This window comes from Mastigoproctus giganteus, chromosome 2 (genome assembly GCF_048544385.1).
Source record: "Mastigoproctus giganteus isolate SK-2022 chromosome 2, ASM4854438v1, whole genome shotgun sequence".
In the NCBI taxonomy this organism is placed as follows: domain Eukaryota; kingdom Metazoa; phylum Arthropoda; class Arachnida; order Uropygi; family Thelyphonidae; genus Mastigoproctus; species Mastigoproctus giganteus.
In genome coordinates, this window is record NC_143576.1 from 72,108,818 (window position 1) to 72,133,017 (window position 24,200).

At 38.2% G+C, this 24,200-nt stretch overlaps 1 protein-coding gene across 3 annotated transcripts in view; it reads right to left on the reverse strand.

Annotated features, from left to right (window-relative positions):
* Crag (DENN domain-containing protein Crag) overlaps positions 1 to 24,200 on the reverse strand; it is an 878,555-nt gene that overhangs the window by 506,319 nt on the left and 348,036 nt on the right. For all 3 annotated transcript variants that reach the window (XM_090389072.1, XM_090389068.1, XM_090389077.1), the window contains one exon: positions 2,195 to 2,338. In XM_090389072.1, the coding sequence (XP_090245198.1) occupies positions 2,195 to 2,338 (144 nt within the window). The remainder of the gene's footprint in view (positions 1 to 2,194; positions 2,339 to 24,200) is intronic.

Sequence of the window (24,200 nt, forward strand, 5' to 3'; positions counted from 1 at the left end):
CAAGTGCACAGTTTCCATGACATGTAATTTGCAGAAATGAAGTCTTTCTTATTAGGAGTAACTTTCTCACTGCTCTTCTCTGCACCCTATCCTCTTAACCACTAAAATGATATGTCCAGACTATATGAGATACTAAAGATGTGGTGCAAATATTGCCTCATAAAATGGGATGGTTCTCCTCATCCCTACTGACAAAAATTCTTGTATATCATTGGCAAAACCACATGGGGTGTTCTAACAGGCCATCTGAACTGCACAGAGAACATCAATCTAATTGCACAATTACCCCCCCCCCCAGAAGTCTTTTCCATTCTCAAATATCCTCAGTGATGTACCACACAATTGTTATTTTAACTGGGATATCTGCTATCCACATGCAATACATTCCATGTGTCAAAGTTAAACTTCAGTTGCTACTACTCACAACATATCTGCCAAATTTTAGTAGATCTTGTTGCAGCAGCATACCTCAATTACTGCCATTAACCATCCCACAATTCTTTGTATCATCCACAAACTTAGACATTAATCTGGATATCTTCATCAATATCCTTAATAAACATTGAAAACAACAATGGGAATAATATTATTCCAAGGGGTGGGTCAATTCCTGTAGGTTTATTTTCATAAGGTTTATTTATAAGATTTACAAATTGAGCATAATAGAGGTATGACCAGATAGAATGACAAGGAAAGTTATGTACTGCATAATTAAGAAGCTGGCAGTATCTGGACTGACAATGTCCTGAATGTAGCAAGAGCAATCCTGAGTGGACTATGTTGTACTGGGTCAAGACATGCTAAAAGAGTTTTGAAAAGGGAGGCACTGCATTATCTAATCTAGATCTGATCAAAGCTCATTATAGGTAGACTAAAATATTGCGATCACCTCCCCAAATCATAGTCGAGATGACTTTAAATATGTTCAACGTTTTCACATAGGATCTTACAGGGCAGTCGAGATAGCTGGCTTTAACAGTGGCAGGTAGTTTGGTGTACCAAACGTAAGGATAATGTTCCAAATGACAAGAAGCCCACCATCTTTTATTATCATAATTTGCTTAGCTTTTTTTTTTTTTTCTAGCTTGCATAACTTTTTGATCTTAACTCTTGGACCAGTTCACCTTCCATGATACTGATCAAATCCCACTCTGCAATTGCCTCTTTAGAGGACTTTAATGTTGTATGTGGAGTAGCTTGTACTGGTATACCACCAAAGATGAAGAGTTTCAGAAGAGTCTCAGACTGCTTACAACTTGTAGTTTCAATTAATAAATTACTGGATCAAAATCATCTCACCATTTTGATGAACCTGCTAATTTTTCTAAACATTTCTGTACAAGGAACAGGGGACAAGTACTCATACTTTGGTTTGACAAGGAGTGGAACATAAAGATGGGTACTCCTGCTGCTCTGTTTCAGAACAGTCGTTTCAACTGTGTTTCATGATCAATTTCATTTTAATTTAGAGAGATTTAATTTATGATGAGCTTTAACCAAAAATTTCCTTAAAGCATCAAGGCTCAATTAAAAGGTAATTGTTGTAATCCATGGTTTTCTCCTTTTAGCCCTCAGGGATGTAAACCTCTTTCTACTGAGGTTTCCAACACTGCTGCGTGGATGGAGGAGCAGTGGCAACTAGTGACTAAGCAATCAGAAGAGTAGGAGAGCAGTATGTTGCTAGTTGGGTGGGGGGGGGTAGCAGTAATGCTGTGAGCAGTCAGCAGTAACGTTGACAGAAAATATAAAAAACCTAGTACTTACCCTAGAAAAACAACAGGAAACTGCACTATAAAACACTTGGAAACTTTTACTTAGCACTCAAGGCCTTGTGCACACTTACACACAAGCTTAGAGTATTCGTTACCTCAAGTGAAGAAAAAGGAAAAAAGAGAAACAATAACATTATCATTAACTGTATTTAGTTGTTGCATGGAATCTAACATAAATTAACTTTCACAATGACCATTTGGCTATGAGCACAAGTATAAATGGGATTCGGTGGAAAAAACTTGACATGTGAATCCATTAAATGAATGGAGTTCAACTTCATACTTCCAAAAGATATGACAATCAATGAAATGCAACAAAGTCAATAAATTTTATACTAATAATTAAAAATGTAGTGGCTCTTGCTATTTTCGTGTATTTTTAAAAAAAATAAATGAAAAGAAAGCAAAACATTTCCACTTACTTCTTTTTTTTTTACTTTAAAATCATGATCAATGGGTGTTGTAATTGATGATATTCCTTTAGAACAATGTGGACGTACTGAAGGAAACCAGTGGATTTTTTCATAAAGAGCATGAAGAGCATTTCTTAAAATCCTTGCTGGCCTCTGGAAAAACAAACTAAAAATGTCAAATAGAAACTAAAATTATATCTTTCAAATATTTAACAGTGTACTGCGCAAATTCAAACTGAATTCATGGCACATTTACTGAATGATATTAATCCTCCCCAGGAGTATAGATTACAGCACGGCAGAAATTTCTGAAGCAAATATATATTATTAACCCACTAAAGAGGTTATAAACTAAGTTGGGAAATTTAGAATATAATATTACAGAAAGACTTCATAAACCAAAATTATATCATTTTACTATCTACATCTGTTAATTTAATTTAACTGTTTTATAAAAGAACTTTAAAAGGAAAAAGAGCTTTTCATGCGCTATAAAAAAAAAAGTTATGATCATTTTAAGTATAAAAAGATGAATTATTTGGACAACTGTGTTTTATGGTATACCATGACACTAGCAGAAATAAAATTGTATATAAAATGGTATGTTATTTCCATTAACAATAAGAATTTTTAACGATTCACTTGATAACTTCTTTAAGGCTCACTCAGCATGGTATAACATACGTCATTCGCCTCACGCATCCAACAATACCAGTTTAATAAAGATTACAGCAAATGGAAGAAATCCACTTGCTTGCAGTGGTCAAATTGACATGCTGGCATACCACATATCAAATGAAAGAAGCAATCTGCCTGAATTTCTGGTGTGCATTTTTTTTTTTTTTTTTCCAAAAAAACGTAGACAAAGAAATTTTATTGAGTTTTGTTCTGACAAATTTGAGAAACTGTACATATCATAATCTACATGTTGAACATAGTTTGGTTTAAAGCAGATTCAGAAATTTCACATTGTAATTTCAGCACTCATTTGAGTGCTGAAATTACAATCTAGTGAATCACAGTTCCTATTGATTAAACAAGGGCACATATGAGGAGAAAATAATGGTTTGTGCAGAGATTTATAATATACACATATTTATTTGAAAAGGTATATTATTTTCTTTCTATATAACTTTTGGATTCACTAATAAGAGGAGGGGGTTCCCTCCATATATCGCTAAATAAAAATCAGAAACTGATTTCATTTCAAACATTGAAATGATATTCTTTTCATATATCTTTCTGATTCATTAAAACTGGGAAATGATATTCTTTTCATATATCTTCCTGATTCATTAAAAATGGGAAATGAAAGGGGGTAGCAAGGGTATTTCCTCTGTATAAAAATTCTCTTATGTAGGGGTATCAGAAGATAGAGATTATGCTTTTACGAAACACACACACACACGCACACAAAATATGCAAGCAAGCTGTTATATAGTAATCAGATTAAATTATAGGTGTAGTTTTAATATGACAGAAAATATAAATCTTGATATGTCATTACTGAAAAAGCATAACATGCATGATAACTTAGAGACATTATATATCTAAAATGGACCTTCCCACAAGCACAATTTTTGAAATAAGGAAATAATACCTTTTCTAGAATATATGAGGGCTGTTCAATAAACAAATTATCACAAATTTTTATAAGCAAATGAACTGCATTCTATTTCTATTTGAGCTGCATCATATGCGATGCAGCTTGGTTTGATTACAGCAACAGTGAAGTTAAATGGTGGATGTTGTGTGACCTTGGTGATTGGTCACGTTTATGCCTGTTCAGTCTCGTCTATATAGGGTGTCTCAAAAATATTGGTACAAACATCCATAACCGGAAACATCACGAGAAAGTAGTAGCAGAGGCACAAGAAGCAGAAATGACACAAGAGAGTAATTAGTGGCAAACATTTATTTGACATAATGTTAACAATGGAGTATGAGATGGATGAATTTCATGATGTTACAACAGATGCTCGAAGGTTCCACCATGAGACGCGATGCATGTGTGACACCAACACAGCATGGATTGGCGGACATGGTCGAACACACCTGGAGTTTCTTTGACAGTAGCAGCAGCAGCACAGACAAGTCTCGCCACGAGATCCATTTCCACCTCCACAGGCGATTCATACACGATAGATTTACAAGACAGTAATTAGTGGCAAACATTTATTTGACATAATATTAACAATGGAGTATGAGATGGATGAATTTCATGATGTTACAACAGATGCTCGAAAGTTCCACCATGAGACGTGATGCATGCGTGACACCGATGCAGCATGGATTGGCGGACATGGTCGAACACACCTGGAGTTTCTTTGACAGTAGCAGCAGCAGCAGCGCAGACAAGTCTCACCACAAGATTCATTTCCACCTCCACAGACGATTCATACATGATAGATTTGAGCCCCCCACCACAAAAAGAAATCAAGTGAGCGGGGGGGGCGCAACGGGTCCACCATGGCCAATCCATCAAAACCCAAAATGCCTGTTCAAATGGTCACGAACACACCCTCCATAATGGGCAGGCGCCCCGTTATGTTGAAACCAAATGTTGAGGATCTCACGTTTGCTGGAACATCATCAAGTAACCCTCGTAGAACTTGTTCAAGAAAGATCCAATATTTAGCGGAGTTCATGCGGAATGGTAACAGGTATTGGCCGACTAAGCAGTCACCGACCATACCTGCCCACACATTTATAGCGAAGCGATGTTGTGCCGCATGGGGATGCACACCGCATGGGTTGTCATGAGCCCACACATGAGCATTGTGCTGATTGAAATAAGCCTCATCCTTGAACAAAACGATGCTGTACACTGCAACGAGACACTCCTAAGGAAGAGGCAGGAAGAGGCAACGGCACATGTGCTGGTAGTAGGATAATTCTGGATGGCATTCAACACACTTTCTTCCATGGCAGGAGTTCGCGTTGAACGTGGTCTGCTTGCACTATTCCTGTTACCTCTAAATGACCCATAATTGCACAAATTTTGATGCACACGTGCAAACAAATGGTGGTGCGGTACATGTCTGTCTGGGAAGCATTCTCCATAAATTCGTTGAGCGGCTCGTCCATTGCCCTCTGCTAATTCATACACTAGGTGCATGTCTGCCAGCTCACAGTTTGTATATCGATGCATACTCTTCATGCGGCGACTACCGCGCCGTCTACCGACTTACGTTGATGTTTCCGGTTATGGGTTCCTATGCAATTCACATTCCTTTAGATGTTACCTACCTCCACTAAACGTTTGTACCAATATTTTTGAGACACCCTATATAACAATGGATGTGACAAGCAAACATTTTGTTTCAATCCGAAGAACTGTATAAAATGTTAAAAGACACTTATAGGGAATCTATGATTCCATATATTCCACAGCTCGCTGGTGGTTTAGAATGCTTAAAGACAGATGATTCAATCACAAAAATTGTCAGTCCTGGAGCTCCAACCACTGCTGTCACCACAGAAACCATAAACACTGCTTCTGTAATTATGAGAGAAGATCATCATATAACAATAAGGCAACTAGCAGAGATGCTGAGAATATCAGTAACAAGCATGCATGGTATTCTACATGGCCATTTGCATATGACACGTGCTCGTGCACAATGGGATCCAAGAGTACTCGCACCTGAGCAACAGCAAATTCGCATGGAACTTTGTTGGGAACTGTAATGGATAGTTACTGAAGATGGTGAGGTTCTGCATAAATTGATAATGGCAAATAAAACATGGCTTCATCATTTCGATTCAGAGAGTAAACAACAAAGCTGTTTGGAAGTCTCATCACCAACACTAAAAAAAGTGAAGGTTGTGGCTTCTGCAGGGAAGGTTATGGTCAACTCATTTTTTGATATTTGATATACAAGAAACAATATACCCCCATTCTGTACCATGTCATACAACTGTCACAGAACTTCCTATAGAACTGCATACTTTGCGGGATCACATTTGTCACAAACAACCACATCTGCACACAGCCTTTGGCTCTGCATCCCAACAATGCAAGACTTCACATTGTTCATACTGTCATTGAGTACTTAGCCAGCATCAATGTTAAATGTGTTCCTCATGTGGCCTACGGCCATGATCTTGCACCCTGCAAATTTTCTTTATTTCCAAATTTAGAAAAGGAACTGTGAGGAAAGCACTTCCAGTCATCAGAAGAAGTTGCAAAGGCATCGGAGACAATTCTCGAATGAATGTCAAAAAATAGCTTTCACCATGTTTATAAAGAATAGCAGAAGTGGTGAAGTAAGTGCCTGTGTGTGTATGTATGAGGTGCTACCCAAAAGTTCCCGAAATGTATTTATAAAATAAATTAGACTCAGCCTAGGTCTCATTCGCCACCGTCACCTTCGAAGTAGTCCCCTTGAGAGTTTTAACACCAATCCCAGCACTTCAATCGTGATTTGAATGCATCCTGAAAGTCCTTCTTCATCATAGTGTTCGGCACTCGCTGCAATTCGGTTTGGATAACCTCTATGCTGTAAAATCTTCGACACTTCAGCTTAATTTTCATTCTTGGGAAGAGGAAGAAGTCACAGGGAGCTAAGTCTGATGAACAGGTGTGGGGGGGGGGACGATTGCCATGTTGTTGAATGCCAAAAAGTGCACCACAGCAAGAGGTGTGGGCCGGAGCTTTATCATGATGAAGGACCAGTTCTTTGTGCACCACTTCTCTGGATGTTTCATCCTGACAGCTTTCCTTAACCACCGAAGGAAGTTGCAGTAGAACTTTGCATCCATGGTCTGACCAGGAGGGGCGAATTCCTTATGGATAATCCCATCAATGTTCAAAAAACAGATCAACATGCACTTCACATTGCTCCTCACTTGTTAGGCTTTCTTCGGTCTGGGCAAAGATGGGCTCTTCCACTGGAGTGATTGTTGCTTGGTTTCTGGGTCATACCCATCTCTCGTCACCAGCGACGACAAAAATGGTGGCATGAATTTGGCTGCAATCCTTCTCATGTTCAACTCATCACAAAAAATCACTGACACCTGTTGTACGATAGCCCTACAATGCCACAAATTACATGGATAGTCCGTCTGTGGTCTTCACAGATTACCGCCTGAACTTTTGTGAAATTTTCCGGGGTGGTGCTCGATGATGGACGCCCAGAGCGATTGTTGTCATCAACCGACATTCGACCATTTTTAAAAGGTTAAACCAGTAGTAGGTCTGCACCTGGCCTAAAGCATTGTCACAAAGAGCTTGTTTCAACTACTTATGGATTTCTTCTGCTGTATAATTAAGAAGGAAACAAAACTTGATGAAAGCCCGTTGCTCTCTCACATCAGCAATCACAACAATCACAAATTAAGTGAAACATAACGCCAAATATTCAATGCATAAATATTCAACGACTGCACATAAATATTCAATGACTCTATCCAGCCCGATTCCACGTGCCACACTGATTCACAAAGGATGCATGCAGTGGTATCTAGTGCCACAAGTCCATACTAGAAGTAGTTACCACACAACATTCAAATTTCAAGAACATTTGAGTAGCACCTTGTATGTGTGTGTGTGTGTATATATATATATATATATATATATATATATATATATATATATATATATATAAAAAATGTTCTTTTTCTCCAAGGTTGCTTTCAGTACATTTCAAATGATACTTCAAAGTATGTTACATAACAGGAAGCAATACTGAAATATATTTCAGAATCGGGAGGAGAATGACACATTAGTCAGCTGCTGCTGCTGCCTGAACATAGCTGACAGAAGCTACATAGCCAAAATCAATTCATGGAAATCAGATACAGAAATTCATGAAACTGAAACATGGGATACACAAATAGATGCATGATGATGAAATAGTATTACATAAAAAAAAAAGATACCAATTAAAGATATTGATAAGGATATATCAGGCTTAATGTCTAAGACTGCAGATAATATGAAGGTTGGCAATATAGTTAACGACAGAATGAGGGTGAGTTACTGTAACTATCTAGGAAAATTGGGTCAATATGCTGAGAAATCACAGTTGAAGTTTACATTGAAAAATGAAAATGTACTGTAGTAACCACAGGGTAACTTATGAAGTGTGTGGTACTACAATCAAAAGGTAGTGAAAAATGAAAAAGCTATGCCTTACACTCAGGGTAGTGGAAAATGAAAAAGACCTGAAGGTAACTGTGAAGTCAGATATGAAATTCTCTGAGCAGTTAACACATGCTGCTAGAACAGCTCACAGGGTTTTGTCAATGATAGACAGAAACTTTGCTAGCAGAGATAAGGAGATGATTACACCTTTGTACAAGGCCCTGGTTAGGCTGCTTTTTGAGTACAGTCAGTCCTCGTATAACACGTGTTTACACTACACAAATTCGTTCTTAACGATTTATAAATAGGGAAACGATATCTTATATAACACGAACCGAATTCGCTTATGCACGATTCGCCTTTGTGTTTACAAGAAATGGAAGTCAAACGCAACACGATAGGAATGAAGAGAAGATTCTGAAAATGTATCTGTTTTTTATATCAGTGAAGGGGAAACACATTTCATCATAATAACGTAAAAACCAACACAATTCCAGCTATCGGTATAATCGCAAATGCAATTGGATCGAGTTTACTATCAGTTTATAACAGATTCCACTAGCAGAAACGCAACTGGAAATTGTTTTTATTGTTTTATGGTAGTAACCCCTAGAAATATACTTTAGTAAAATGTGAGGTGTTAATAGTGTATCTCAGCCTTTACGGTGTTGTTTATTCAGTTGCTACACACGCACAGCTTTGTTTATGTGTATCAAGCGTGCCTCCTCATTTTGTAATTGTGCTTTGTTCCCTAAAAATGAGTAAAATACTTAAAAGGTGTGAAAAGGAAGCATCCTGGTGAAGACACTGCAGATTCAGGGAGAAAAAGAAAAGCAATAGCGATAAACAGAGGCGAACTGGGTCAAAAATTCTTATCCAGGAAAATTTATAGTGGCCTCATACTAGCGTTTATGGCCAAAATCACACCGGCCTACGGCCCACCGGGGTTTCCCCGGTAACGCTTATGGCCAGTCCGCCTCTGTCGATAGAGAAAAAATATGAAATTGGGAAAAGACCATGTGATATTGCAACTGCTACAGAACTAAATGAGGCAACACCGAGAATTAGAAAGAATGCAGAGAAAATAAAAACAACTTTCTTGGCAGGAACAACTCAAAAGCTTATGCAGCATCAGCCAAAAAAAAAAAAAAAAAAAAAAAAAAAAAATTCTGCTTCACCCCTCCGTTCGTTCAAAATACCTGTCCAGCTGAGCCTTAAATTTATTTAGGCTATCAACTTCCATGACAAGGGATGGAAGTCTGTTCCACCAACCAACTACCCGCTGGCTAAAGGCAAATTTCCGCACATCTATCCTACATCTGTCTTTCCTCAATTGGAATTTATGCCCTCTCAAATGATTATTCTGAGCAAGAGGAAGAATCCCACCATCATCGAGCATGCTCAAACCATTCCAGCCTTTATACACCTCTATCAGATCACCTCACCGGTGCCTGGTCTCCAGACACTGTAATTTGCAAAACTTAAGCATTTCTTCGTAAGAGCAACCCTTTGTTCCATTCACTAATCTTGTTGCCCTTCTGGAGCTACTAGTTCCAGCAGCTCTACATCCTTCTTGAAATGAGGCCTCCAGACCTGTATAAAGTACTCAAGGTATGGCCCAAACATTGCCTTATACAAGAGAATAATCACCTCCTTATCCCTGCTAGAAACATTCCTGTATATCATTGACAAGACATGAGCTACTCTTGCAGCCCATCTACAATGTTCAGAGAACTTCATATCTGCCTGCACAATTACCCCCAGGTCCTTTTCATTCTCTACCACCGTCAGTGTAGTACCACAGAGTTGATACGTTGCTCTGGGGTTGCTGTTTCCCATATGTAGTACTTTACATTTGTCAATGTTAAACTTCATTTGCCACCTCTCAGCCCATCTGCTCAATCTTTCCAGATCCTGTTGCAGCAGCATAGCGTCAGTAGTGTCTGCAAAATTGGACATTAGGCTTGATATACCATCATCAATATTATTTATAAATACAGAAAACAATAATGGACCCAACACTGAACCCTGAGGGACTCCACTAATAACATTAGTCCACGATGAGCAGTGTCCATTGATTACCACTCTCTGTCTTCTCCCCCTCAACCACCCTTATATCCATAGCAGCAATTGGCCTCCAATGCCAAACAGCTCCAATTTGTGCAGCAGTCTTCCATGTGCAACAGTATCAAAAGCCTTTCTAAGATCCAAGAATATAATATCAAAGTTATTCCCTGCGTCCAGTTCTTTTGTAACTGCATCGTAGTATCTAATCAAATTGGTCAGGCAAGACTTCCCCTTAACAAAATCATGCTGTCTCCGAGCTATAACTGAAGTCTTGTCTGGATGATCCTGCAGTGCATCTTTAAACAGTGCCTCCATTAACTTTCCTGGAACAGATGTTAAACTCACAAGTCTATAATTACTTGTGTCAGCCTTTGTCCTCCTTTGTGAATATGGGTCACATTTGCACATCTCCTGTCTATGCATACCGCCCCTGAGTTCAAGGAAGCTATCATAATTATGGCTAAGGGTTTGCTTACTTCCTTTACTGCATCCTTTAATATAACTGGGTAGATCCCATCCACCCCAGGTGCCTTTCTTGTGTTTATCTTCAACAATTTCTCCTCCACTTTACTCTCAGTTATTAGAAGATTATCTAGCTTACTGCCAGAGTTGAATACACCTCTGGCATTCCCCTCGCTGCATAACTCCTCATGTGTGAATTTTCAATGCAAAATATTCATTTAGTTTGTTAGCTATCTGGCCTGATCATCAACAGTTGAACCATAGATATCAAGTGGACCAATCTGATTCATCCCCTTCCTTCTAGAATTTACATAAGTAAAGAACTCTTAGCTGATTTTCTTTGTATCCTTTGCCAAAGATTTCTCATAATCTGCCTTTGCCTGCCTAACCTCCTTTGTGACTTGGTTACAGACCAGCTTATATCTATCGTAGGCTTCTGTGTCACGTGTTAATTTATATGTATCCCATGCATTTTTCTTCTCTACCATATGTCTCATTAGTTCATCTGACATCCATTTAGGCCTAAACCTTGAACAATATTTCTTAGTTGGTATGTAAAGCCTAGTAGCTTCCAAGATAAGTTCTTTGAATGGTTCCCATTTTAAATTTGCTGTTAGTAATATCATCAGTTGGTCCCACAGTATAGAAATTAAATACAGTCTCAGACCATCGTAGTCACCTTCACGAAAGCAATAATCCTTCCCTTTACCCATGATGGTAGTTACCTCTGAGTAAATCCCACTTCAGCACGCTGTGATCACTGCCACCTAGTGGTTCCTTTATCCATGAAGAATCATTACTGATAATCAAATCAAGAGTATTACTCCCTCTAGTTGCCTCCCAAACATGCTGATGTAGAAAACAATCATCCAATAAATCCACAAAAGCCCTGCTAGTGTGTGAGTGACCAACCCACAAATTCCAGTCAATATCTGGGAAATTAAAATCCCCCATTCTAAGACACTCTGATTTACTGGCCCACTCTATTTCACTGTACAGTTTCTTATTATATTCATCGGAGTCATTAGGCCTATGAAAAGGTAAAAAGTGCAGCCATTATCAACCCACTGCAGGATGGAAGGCCTATAAGAACTCCTATCTCAATCTTGATCTCTAAATGCTTATGTCACACCAAACTGACTCGACAATGCACTGTCCAGCAATGTCGACTGGCTTCACTTACCTTGGATTTTATGTGTTTCTTAACTAAATGCATAACCCCTCCTCCCTTCCTATCCTGTCTGTAGACGTTGTACTCCCCAAATTCCAGTTCTGCCTTCCTTATATCTGTGTGACACCACGTCTCTGATATCCCAACAATATTCGCCTTTGATACTTTGAGCAATACCTTAAATTCATTAAATTTATTTACCAAACTCCTAGCATTGGTGTACACACAAGTATACATGCACCTGTTCCTATTCTTAGCTACCCTAACACAACCCATGTGTTTACTTGTACCGCAATGACTCCCAGCAGTCTCTGAAATATCCTGCATCTTGTTTTCCAGGTTTCTGCTCATTCCAATAGAAGCAGTGCAAGAATCACTTTCACCTCTGCCAGTGGCTACTGTTAATCTATTAGTCTTTGTATCCCCCCCCCAAGCTAGCAGTTTTCCGACCCACCTAACACTGCCTCGATAGCATCAGCAAATATACTTGCACCCTTTCTATTTAAGTGTATCCCATCCCTGTAGAAGCAGTCTCTCCTGTTAACAAGTACAGTCCAGGCTGAAAAAAATTCTACCCCTTGAGCTTGGTACAATCTTTCCAGGGCCGAATCGACTGACAAGGCTCTCATCATATACTCCCTCCTATCGTGTCTGGGCAGAATTGCAGACACTTTCAAATTTAGCCCTAATTCACAGCTTTTTTTTTCGACGGTGACCTGTACTTGTTGAGTAATTCTGCCAGTCTCCTACTCTTAATATCATTAGTGCCAACGTGTACAACTATATCACCTTTTGTGCCCTTAAAAGATGATATCCGCTCTACAACGTCATCAACCTTTGCCCCTGGCAGACATACCCTGGTCCTGTTCCACCTATCCTTTTTACAAAGCATGTTCCCCGTTTCCCTGACAATAGAGTCACCATCAAATACTTGGTTACTACTTCTTTCATTCAGCCATTAGATCAAGGCATTGTATCCACCTTTAAAACTCATTCCATCAAAAAATCGTTACAATGGATTTTGGAAAATATTGATTCCGAATCTATTGAAGTAATTGAGGCATGGAAACATTTCTCAATTGTGGACCATGTCAGAATAATAGCTTTGTCGCTAAAAGAAGTTTGTTTGTTGTTGTTTGTTTGGTTTTTAGGAGCAGTAGCAACTAAGGCCATATTGCTCCGAGATATGCGGTGGTCATTCCATGACCTTTCCGCATCCTCCGTATTTGGTGGTGGTGGGCTCGAACCCCGAGTCTAATCAAGCAGCATGTCCTACGCACTGCTGCTCCTTCCCACCTGGCTACGGAGGCGCCTGCTAAAAGAAGTAAAACGATCAACGTTAAATTTGTGTGGATAAATGCATGGCCAGAGTCAACTGATTCAGGAAATAGGGTCGAATTGGCAAAAAACGAAATCAGTGCAATAGTAGAACTTGCTAAGTCAGTAGGAGGGGAAGGCTTTGATTATATGACTACTGAAGCCCTCCTATGTAGTACAGTTGATAGAATCACTCTCCTCCCCAACACCAGGTGGAAAAATACTGGAGTTTAAATCCTGTTGATGATGGGTGGAATTTTTACGGAACGTGGCTGTTAGTTGAGCTCAGGCAAGGGTAGAATGATTTCTTCTCCCAGAATCTCTTTTTTTCAACCAACAAAACAGAAAATCGACCTCAGGACACACGCAATTTATAGACAACATACACAAAGTAACATGGCTCTAGTCACCTATGCTCCTAAAAAAATTTAAAAAAGGTATGATTACTGAAGACGTCCAAGAATACTGGTAGAAAAAGAGGCGGGTGTAGCGAATTTGGTGGAAATGGCATCGGAGGTAAAACCAAATCAATTCAGAGATGAAAATTCTAAACTTCTGAATTTTACACTAAAAAGCATACAAGAAGGCATAAAGTTAGCCGAGCAATTAGAATCTTATTTTTTGAATGCAGATTCTTGAATAAAAGGAACCCAAAGTTCAAAAGCGAGCTTCAAAAATGCTTAGTTCCATACAATGAAATTCATAAAGATTTATCAAGCAAAAGCAAACAAACCCAGATTACTAATTTTTTAAAGAGAGCAGAAGATACATTAACATTTTATTAATGAAATATTGTATTTTTGTTAGTTTTTGAAATGTAACCTCCCTTTTCGTACTTTTTCTTAGTCCCGTATAACACAGTTCCGCACAACACGACATTTTATAGGAACAGAACTACTGTGTTATACGAGGATTACTATACATATACAAGGACACAAGTCAATATTACAATACACAAAATGTATACATGATTATAGTGTTACATATTGCTCAATACTGGTGTTGTTTTCAAGTGTGAACAACCACTTGAAAACTGACAAGATGACAATATAGCGTCCTTCGTTTCTAAAACAAAGTGCATGTCATGGAATATATAATTATAGGCACCCCCCCCCCGCCGCCATATAGCACGGTACTTCTACAACACAGTTTTGCTCTAGCACGATTGATAAATTGCAGCATTCCTCGCAGCAAAACATGGTACTTATATAACGCAGTTTCGTTCTAACAAGGTTAGAGAATTGCAGCTAACCTTGCATAATACAGTATTTTTGAGCTTTTGTGCAGGAAAACCCTGCTATTATGTTGGATATAATTTTCGTACATTTCCATTCTTTTTTTTGTGAATCCACTTTTGGCTCAATAGTTGTTATGCAAAAAAAAATGCTCAAAAAAAAACTCGAGAATGCTCAAGTTTGAGCTTCTGCAGACTGCTCATGACCAAGATATCGACAAGGACTATTACAACTTGTTGAAAGTGATAAAGCCCAAGAAACCTATAGGTAAATAGAAATCCAAAGAAGAAAAAAATCAGTCAAGAAACACTTGTCACAATGAACCGAAGACGACAAATGAAAAGCAAGCAAAACACTGACAAGGAGTTATGCAAAGCCATTAGAAAGAGACTCAGAGAGGACATAAAAAAAATTTAACAGAAGAAAAGTAGAACAAGCATTAAGAGAAAACAAAGGATTTATAAATAAGCAGCCATGAGCAGTAATACAGAAAGACAAATTATACTGAAAGTGAAGAATAGCAATGGTTTGAAAAGTAGAAAAGAAGAAAAGTAGAACAAGCATTAAGAGAAAACAAAGGATTTATAAATAAGCAGCCATGAGCAGTAATACAGAAAGACAAATTATACTGAAAGTGAAGAATAGCAATGGTGTACTTATAAATAGCAAAGAAGGCATAATTCAAATTGCAGAAGACTACTATAAAGAGTTATACAAGGAGCAAGGGAATGATGCCAGTAGTGGAGAAGATGGATTGCAAATTAGTAACACATACAACATACCTGATATCCTTCCTGATGAGGTAAAACATGCATTGAAGAAAATGAAGATTCAGAAAGCCCTGGGGGAAGATGAAGTTACTGTAGAGTTGTTAAAATCGGGAGGAAGAGACATGACAAAAAAACTGGCAAGACTCTTCACAAAATGCAATAGAAAAAGTGTGACACCTAAGGAGTGGAATAATGCAATCATAGTTTTGCTGCATAAGAAAGGAGATAAATTGGAAATTATAGACCAATTAGCTTGTTATCCCACATCTACAAGTTATTCACAGGGTCATTACTAACAGATTAGAAATAACATTTGATGAGAATCAACCAAAAGATCACCTTTATAAAGCAAATGAATATAAAAGACCATTATAATGAATTATAATGGATTATGAAAAGTGCATATGACTACATACAGCATAAGGCAATGTTTTGGGCACTGGAAAGACAAGGCATAGATATACCCCATATATTATGATTTTGAAGAAAGTATATGAGAATGTAACCACCTTTATTAGACTAGACAAAGACAGTAGTAAATTTAAAAAAACTGGGTGCGAGTTTAGCCTGTGCAGACGTTGCTCCTTAAAGCTCTTCAAACAGAGAAGTTTTTCCTGATTTATTTTCTGCTTTATTAGTTTAAATTGTCATATTAACTTTTTTCTAGAGTAGCTTTATATTCCTAGTTACGATACTTAGTTTAAAGTTTAACTTAGACAGAGATTCTGTAGATATTACTTAGTATCGGTAACGGTATCAAATCCACGTGTCACAATTTGAACGAGAGGTCTTTTTTTTTTTTTTTTTTTAACCAAATTTAGTCGATTTATTAACCAATTGTTATATCAAATTATCTTCTATAAGTAGATTATAGACCTAGTCAGGATCCTTAGTTTATTTTAAATTGAGATAGCGAGATTTCGAAGCTAATCAATACTTACGAGTCCGTAGAAATACCGTTCGTGAATTCCCGCCATTTTTACACGATAGCATAAGCTTAGTGTAGTAAAGTTCATAATATAATATTGTCAATTAATCAGTAAATCTATTAATCTTGATAAACTTTATTGTCAATTAAATTGTATTTTTAACTCTATAAATATATATAACGACTTAATCGTAACAAATAATTAATACATAACTATAGTGGTACACGTGACACGGAAGTTGTATAAAGGGAACACTAGATACCGAAAAAAAAAAAAAAAAAAAAATATATATATATATATATATAACAGTAAATTAATAAGAGGAGTTTACCTCAATATAGTACGTGGAACACTTCCGTATGATACCCTCCAGAAATTAAAACGGAAAAAACGAAAAAATCGACAACTTACCGGTACATTAAAGTAAAATATAAATTATTAAAGTAAATTATAAATAATTAAATAATCAATTTAACACAATTCAAAATCAATTCAAAACAATTAAAATACAAATTAACGCAATTAAAAGAATCTAACGAAAATATTCAAAACGATTTTCCTTCCTGAAGCTGACAATGCTTTTCGACCGACTGTCGTGATCACAGGAATGAAAATTATCGAATCAGGCTAAACCTGCAACTTAAATAGTGATTATGTGTCTTCGCGCATGCGCGTAAAGGTCCACGCATCGGAGATCAAATATGGCCGCCGAACATTAACAGAATTCTCGTGTAATTTAATTTCAACGGTTTCTGCAATTAATAGTCGCGTATAATTACGTTGAACGTTAAGTATTTTGGCCTCGTTAAATAAAAAAGTATGTTTTTCGTTAATGGCATGAAAGGCTAATTCTGACGCTGCTGAACGAGAAGCACGAACAGAGGCTTCGTGTTGATTTACACGGATATTAAGAGAAAACCGCGTGGAACCCTGATAAGACGAGTCGCAATCACCGCAAGAAATGTTGTATACTAGATCATTAATTTGTGTTGCGAACGCCGAAAGAACCGAGCGATTGTTCAGTATAGTGTGTAACTTCCGTATAGGCCTAGCTATAATTTTAAATTCGGTATCTTTAAAGAATCTGTTAAGCTGTTTGTGCCACTGTTCAACATATGGGACAGAAATAAAGTATTTTTTGATATTACTATTGTTGATTGGTGCAGTATTTTGTATCCTATCCTTAGCTTGTACCCTAATTCGATTTATTGTGTTAATGGGATAACCCCTGTTCAAGAATCTGCTAGTTAATATTTGTATTTCTGAGTCTAAAGCAGAATCCGTCGTTGAATATTTATAGGCATTTAGAAATTGATTAAAGATAATCGATCTTTTGTAGGTGAACGGGTGGTAGCTATCATAATGTAGAAGCATACCGGTGTTTGTGGGTTTTCGATAGATGCTAAATTGTATTTTGTTCGAGTCCCGGGTAAGCGTGAAATTTAGAAAGTTTAATGACTTAGTATCCGTATCTTCCCTTTCCAATGTAAATTTGAGTCTAGAATGAATATTGTTAAACGAATGTAAAATATCTTGGATAGTACTACTATCGGTAATAACTAGAACATCGTCTAAATACCTCCCATAGTATGTGATACGGGGACGAAAAGGTGTCAAATGTATCTGCTCAATCCACGCGGTTTTCTCTTAATATCCGTGTAAATCAACACGAAGCCTCTGTTCGTGCTTCTCGTTCAGCAGCGTCAGAATTAGCCTTTCATGCCATTAACGAAAAACATACTTTTTTATTTAACGAGGCCAAAATACTTAACGTTCAACGTAATTATACGCGACTATTAATTGCAGAAACCGTTGAAATTAAATTACACGAGAATTCTGTTAATGTTCGGCGGCCATATTTGATCTCCGATGCGTGGACCTTTACGCGCATGCGCGAAGACACATAATCACTATTTAAGTTGCAGGTTTAGCCTGATTCGATAATTTTCATTCCTGTGATCACGACAGTCGGTCGAAAAGCATTGTCAGCTTCAGGAAGGAAAATCGTTTTGAATATTTTCGTTAGATTCTTTTAATTGCGTTAATTTGTATTTTAATTGTTTTGAATTGATTTTGAATTGTGTTAAATTGATTATTTAATTATTTATAATTTACTTTAATAATTTATATTTTACTTTAATGTACCGGTAAGTTGTCGATTTTTTCGTTTTTTCCGTTTTAATTTCTGGAGGGTATCATACGGAAGTGTTCCACGTACTATATTGAGGTAAACTCCTCTTATTAATTTACTAATATCATTATCAACGTAGAACATATTGAGTATTACAGCTCTGATTCATACTATCTAATATATATATAACATAACTGTTTGGGATATAACTTAAGGATTTAATTTTTGTTTTAAATTTTATTGAATTAAATTGGAATCATGACTCTGACCAGAGCAGCAAAGCAAAAGGCTCAAGCTAATGGGAGTGCTGTGGTTCAGGGGAGAACTGAGGGGGGCAGTTGCCCTCTGAATCACAGTCTATTAAAATGCACTGTTTGCTTGATGTTTGCGGAGCAGTCGGGTACGGGACATGATACTGCCAAGGGGGATGTCTTTGTGTGTGCACGATGTAAGGAGTGCAAGGAAATCAGGCGACAACTCAGCGTTGTTATGGGCCTTTATGAGACCTTGAAGGACAGGGTGGATGCCCTCGAAGGAAATAAATTGAGGGGCCCATCAAGCTCTCAGCTGCCCACATCAACGCCAGAGCTTGCACTTGGTCATCAAGCAACACAGAAGCAGCCCCCTAGGCAGAATGCGCTGGTCCCACAGGAACTAGTAGTTGTTGGTGACTCTATTGTCAGGGAAACGGGGAACATGCTTTGTAAAAAGGATAGGACCAGGGTATGTCTGCCAGGGGCAAAGGTTGATGACGTTGTAGAGCGGATATCATCTTTTAAGGGCACAAAAGGTGATATAGTTGTACACGTTGGCACTAATGATATTAAGAGTAGGAGACCGGCGGAATTACTTAGCAAGTACAGGTCACTGTTGAAAAAAAGCCGTGAATTAGGGTTGAACTTGAAAGTGTCTACAATTCTGCCCAGACACGATAGGAGGGAGTATATGATGAGAGCCTTGTCGATCAATTCGGCCCTGGAGGGATTGTGCAAGGCTCAACGGGTAGAATTTTTTTCAGCCTGGACTGTACTTGTTAACAGGAGAGATTGCTTCTACAGGGATGGGATACACTTAAATAGAAAGGGTGCAAGAATTTTTGCTGATGCTGTCGAGGCAGCATCAGTGTTAGGTGGGTCGGAAAACTGCTAGTTGGGGGGGATACAAGGACTAATAGATTAACAGTAGCCACTGGCAGAGGTGGAAGTGATTCTTGCACTGCTTCTATTCAAATGAGCAGAAGTCTGAAAAACAAGATGCAGGATATTTCAGAGACTGCTGGTAGTCATTGCGGTACAAGTAAACACATGGGTTGTGTTAGGGTAGCTAAGAATAGAAACAGGTGCATGTATACCTGCGTGTACACCAATGCTAGGAGTTTGGTAAATAAATTTGATGAATTTGAGGTATTGCTCAAAACATCAAAGGCAGATATTGTTGGGATATCAGAGACGTGGTGTCACAAAGATATAACTAATGCGGAACTGGAATTTGGGGAATACAATGTATATAGAAAGGATAGACAGGACAGGAGGGGAGGAGTTGTTATGCTATTAATTAAGAAACACATAAAGTCAAAGGAAGTGAAGCCAGTTGACATCGATGGACAGGGCAGTGTCGAGTCAGTTTGGTGTGACATAAGCATAGGGAAATCAAAATTGAGAGTAGGAGTGTGCTATAGGCCTAATGACTCTGATGAGTATAATAATATATTGTACAGGGAAATAGAGTGGGCCAGTAAATCAGAGAGTCTTATAATGGGGGATTTTAATTTCCCAGATATTGACTGGAATTTGTGGGTTGGTCACTCGCACACTAGCAAGGCTTTTGTGGATTTATTGGATGATTGTTTTCTACATCAGCACGTTCGTGAGGCAACAAGAGGGAGCAATACCTTGATCTGATTATCAGTAGTGATTCTTCATGCATTAAGAACCTGCAGATAAATGAACCACTAGGTGGCAGTGATCACAGTGTGTTAAAGTGGGATTTACTCAAGGAGGTAACTACCATCAGAGGTAAAGGGAAGGGTTTTTGTTTTCGTAAAGGCGACTACGATGGTCTGAGACAGTATTTAAATTCTATACAGTGGGACCAACTGATGTTACCAACAGCAAACTCAAAATGGGAAGCATTCAAGGAACTAATCTTGGAGGCTACCAGGCTTTACATACCAACTAAGAAATATTGTTCAAGGTTTAGGCCTAAATGGTTGTCAGATGAACTAATGAGACATGTGGCAGAGAAGAAAAATGCATGGGATACATAAAAATTAATGGGTGACATGGAAGCCTATGATAGATATAAGTTGGTCTGTAACCAAGTCACAAAGGAGATTAGGCAGGCAAAGGCAGACTACGAAAAATCCTTGGCAAAGGATGCAAAGAAAAACAGAAAAGAGTTCTTTACATACTTGAACTCGAGAAGGAAAGGGATGAATCAGATTGGTCCACTGGATATTGATGGTTCAACAGTTGAGGATCCTGCTCAGGTGGCTAACAATCTAAACGAGTATTTTGCATCTACATTCACGCATGAGGAGTTATTCAGGAAGGAGAATGATGTAGGTAAAGTAAACATTGGCAGTGAGCTGGATGATTTTGTAATAACTGAGAGGAAAGTGGAGGAGAGATTGTTGAGGATAAACATAAAAAAGGCATCTGGGGTGGATGGGATCTATCCAGTTATATTAAAGGAGGCAGCAAAGGAAGTATGCAAACCCCTAGCCATAATTATGAGAGCTTCTTTGGACTCAGGGGAGGTACCCATAGACTGGAGATGTGCAAATGTAACCCCAATTCACAAAGGAGGATCAAAGGCTGACACAAGTAATTATAGACCTGTTAGTTTAACTTCTGTTCCAGGTAAATTAATGGAGGCACTGGTTAAAGAAGCACTGCAGGATCATCTAGACAAGAATTCAGTTATAGCTCAGACGCAGCATGGTTTTGTTAAGGGCAGGTCTTGCCTGACCAATTTGATTGGATACTATGATGTAGTCACAAAAGAACTGGATGCAGGGAATAACTTTGATATTATATATTTGGATCTTAGAAAGGCTTTTGATACTGTTGCACATGGAAGACTGCTGCACAAATTGGAGCAGTGTGGCATTGGAGGCAAATTGCTGCTATGGATAAGGGGATGGTTGAGTGGCAGAAGACAGAGAGTGGTAATCAATGGACACTGCTCAACGTGGACTAATGTTATTAGTGGAGTTCCTCAAGGTTCAATGTTGGGTCCATTGTTGTTTTCGGTGTTTATGAATGATATTGATGATGGGATATCAAGTTTAATGTCTAAGTTTGCAGATGATACAAAGGTTGGCAGGGTCGTTAAGGACACTACTGATGCTATGCTGCTGCAACAGGATCTGGAAAGGTTGAACAGATGGGCTGAGAGGTGGCAAATGAAGTTTAACATTGACAAATGTAAAGTACTACATATGGGAAACAGTAACCCCAGAGCAATGTATCAACTCTGCGGTACTGCACTGACAGTGGTGGAGAATGAAAAGGACCTGGGGGTAATTGTGCAGGCAGATATGAAGTTCTCTGAGCAGTGCAGACGAGCTGCAAGAGTAGCTCATGGTATCTTGTCAATGATATACAGGAATTTTTCTAGCAGGGATAAGGAGGTGATTATTCCCTTGTATAAGGCAATGGTTAGGCCACATCTTGAGTACTGTATACAGGTCTGGAGGCCTCATTTCAAGAAGGATGTAGAGCTGCTGGAACGGGTACAGAGAAGGGCAATAAGATTAGTAAATGGAACAAAGGATTGCTCTTACGAAGAAAGGCTTAAATTTTGCAAATTACGGAGTCTGGAGAGTAGGCACCGGTGAGGTGATCTGATAGAGGTGTATAAGGCTTTGAATGGTTTGAGCATGCTCAATGCCAATGGGATTCTTCATCTTTCTCAGAATAATCACCTCAGAGGGCATAAATTCAAATTGAGGAAGGACGGATGTCGGATAGATGTGCGGAAATTTGCCTTTGGCCAGCGGGTGGTTGGTTGGTGGAACCGACTTCCATCACTTGTTGTTGAAGTTGATAGCCTAAACAAATTTAATGCTCAACTGGACAGGTATTTCGAACGAACGGAGGGGTGAAATGGGAGAGGGGTTTTTTTTTTTTTTTTTTGGCTGATGCTGAATAAGCTTGCTTTCTTGCATCATATGCCTCTACTAATGCTAATGCTAAAATTGAGAAAGGAGTTTGACAAGGAGACACAATATCTCCGAAGTTGTTTACCGCTACCCTTGAGGAAGCTTTCAGAAGATTAGACTGGTCGCAGAAAGGAGTCAATGTGAATGGAGAGTACCTAAACCATTTACGATATGCAGATGACATTGTGGTCATAAGCCATGATCCCAAAGAATTAGAGGAAAACCTTAGTTTTGCAGAGTTAGTAATGATTTTGGACTAAGGATGAATATGGCTAAAATAAAAGTAATGATGAAAAAGTATGATACAGAAAGGGATATAATGATTGAAGGAGCAGTAATTGAAGAGTGATATACTTATCTGGGACAAGTCATTAGCTGTAATAATGATAAATGGCTGGAAGTTAAGCGAAGAATATTTTTTGGATGGATAGCATTCAGGTAAATAGTCACATACTGAGGAGCAATATCCAAATGTGTCTGAAATGTAAAATAATGAACCAATGTATACTCCCCATTATGAATTATGGAAGTGAAACTTGGGCACTCACCAAAAGAATGGAAGAGAAGCTGAGAACTACACTGAGAAGAATGGAATTAATTATATTGGGAATCAGACTGTTAGATAAGAAGAGAAACACAACGATTAGGCAGCAAACTCAAGTAAAGGACATTCTTATCAAAACCAAAAACACTAAAATCGTCTTGGGCAGGACACATAGCTTGAAGACATAATGGCAGATGGACTAAGAAAATAACAGAATGGTACCCAAGAGAAGTTAAGAGAAAACCTGGAAGACAAAAACGGAGATGGACAGATGAAATTCATGAGTTTGTGGGTAGTAAATGGACGGCCATTGCACAAAACATAAGGAACTGAAAAGTTGCTGGAGAGGCTTTCATCCTGCAGAGGATTGAAAATGGCTGATGATGAAGTAGCAGAAGCATAAATGCATTTTGGTAAACTTAATTTTACTTGTTATCTTGCCTCTTTGTAGGAAACTTTATTTTCAAATTTATATTTTTGTATTTTTTGTCCCAACTTCCAGAGGTCGCAGTCTTTGGAGTATGCTGGATGGTTGCCCTTGCAATTACGACATTGTGGAGTTGGTGCCTTACATTCTGTTGGTGTATGAGTTTTATACCCAGTTTGCACATGTTGCATCTCCATAACTCACTGTCTGGGACTGGCCAAATTTCTGGCATTTAAAATATACTAGGGGGTTCAGAATATATGGCTGAACAAAACAATTTAAATATCCTGCCTTGAATGAAGCTGGTAGGTTTGGAGAACTGAAAATTAAAATTATACTCTGGGTAGGGACTAAACTGCCATCTTTTCAGTTCATGGTCCTCTTTGCCTGAGTGACTTTTTTGATCTTTAAGTTCCTGGACTATTTCATCTTCAGGAACATTCAATAAATCCTATTCAGTGATCACTCCCTTTGAAGAATTTCAGGTTGATATGTGTTGTGATTTGAACTGGGATTCCACTCAAAGATGTCAGACATAATAATAGTTCAGAGTGTTGAGGATTGGTGGCATGTTCAAGGAAACTCTGAATGATGAAAGGGGAGAGGTTGCCAACAGGTTAAGTTGATAGAGAATGTATTATCAGGAATGTTGGTAATTCTTGTCTGCTAGTGTCTTTTTTTCATTCTCTTCGAGAGAGAGAGAGAGAGA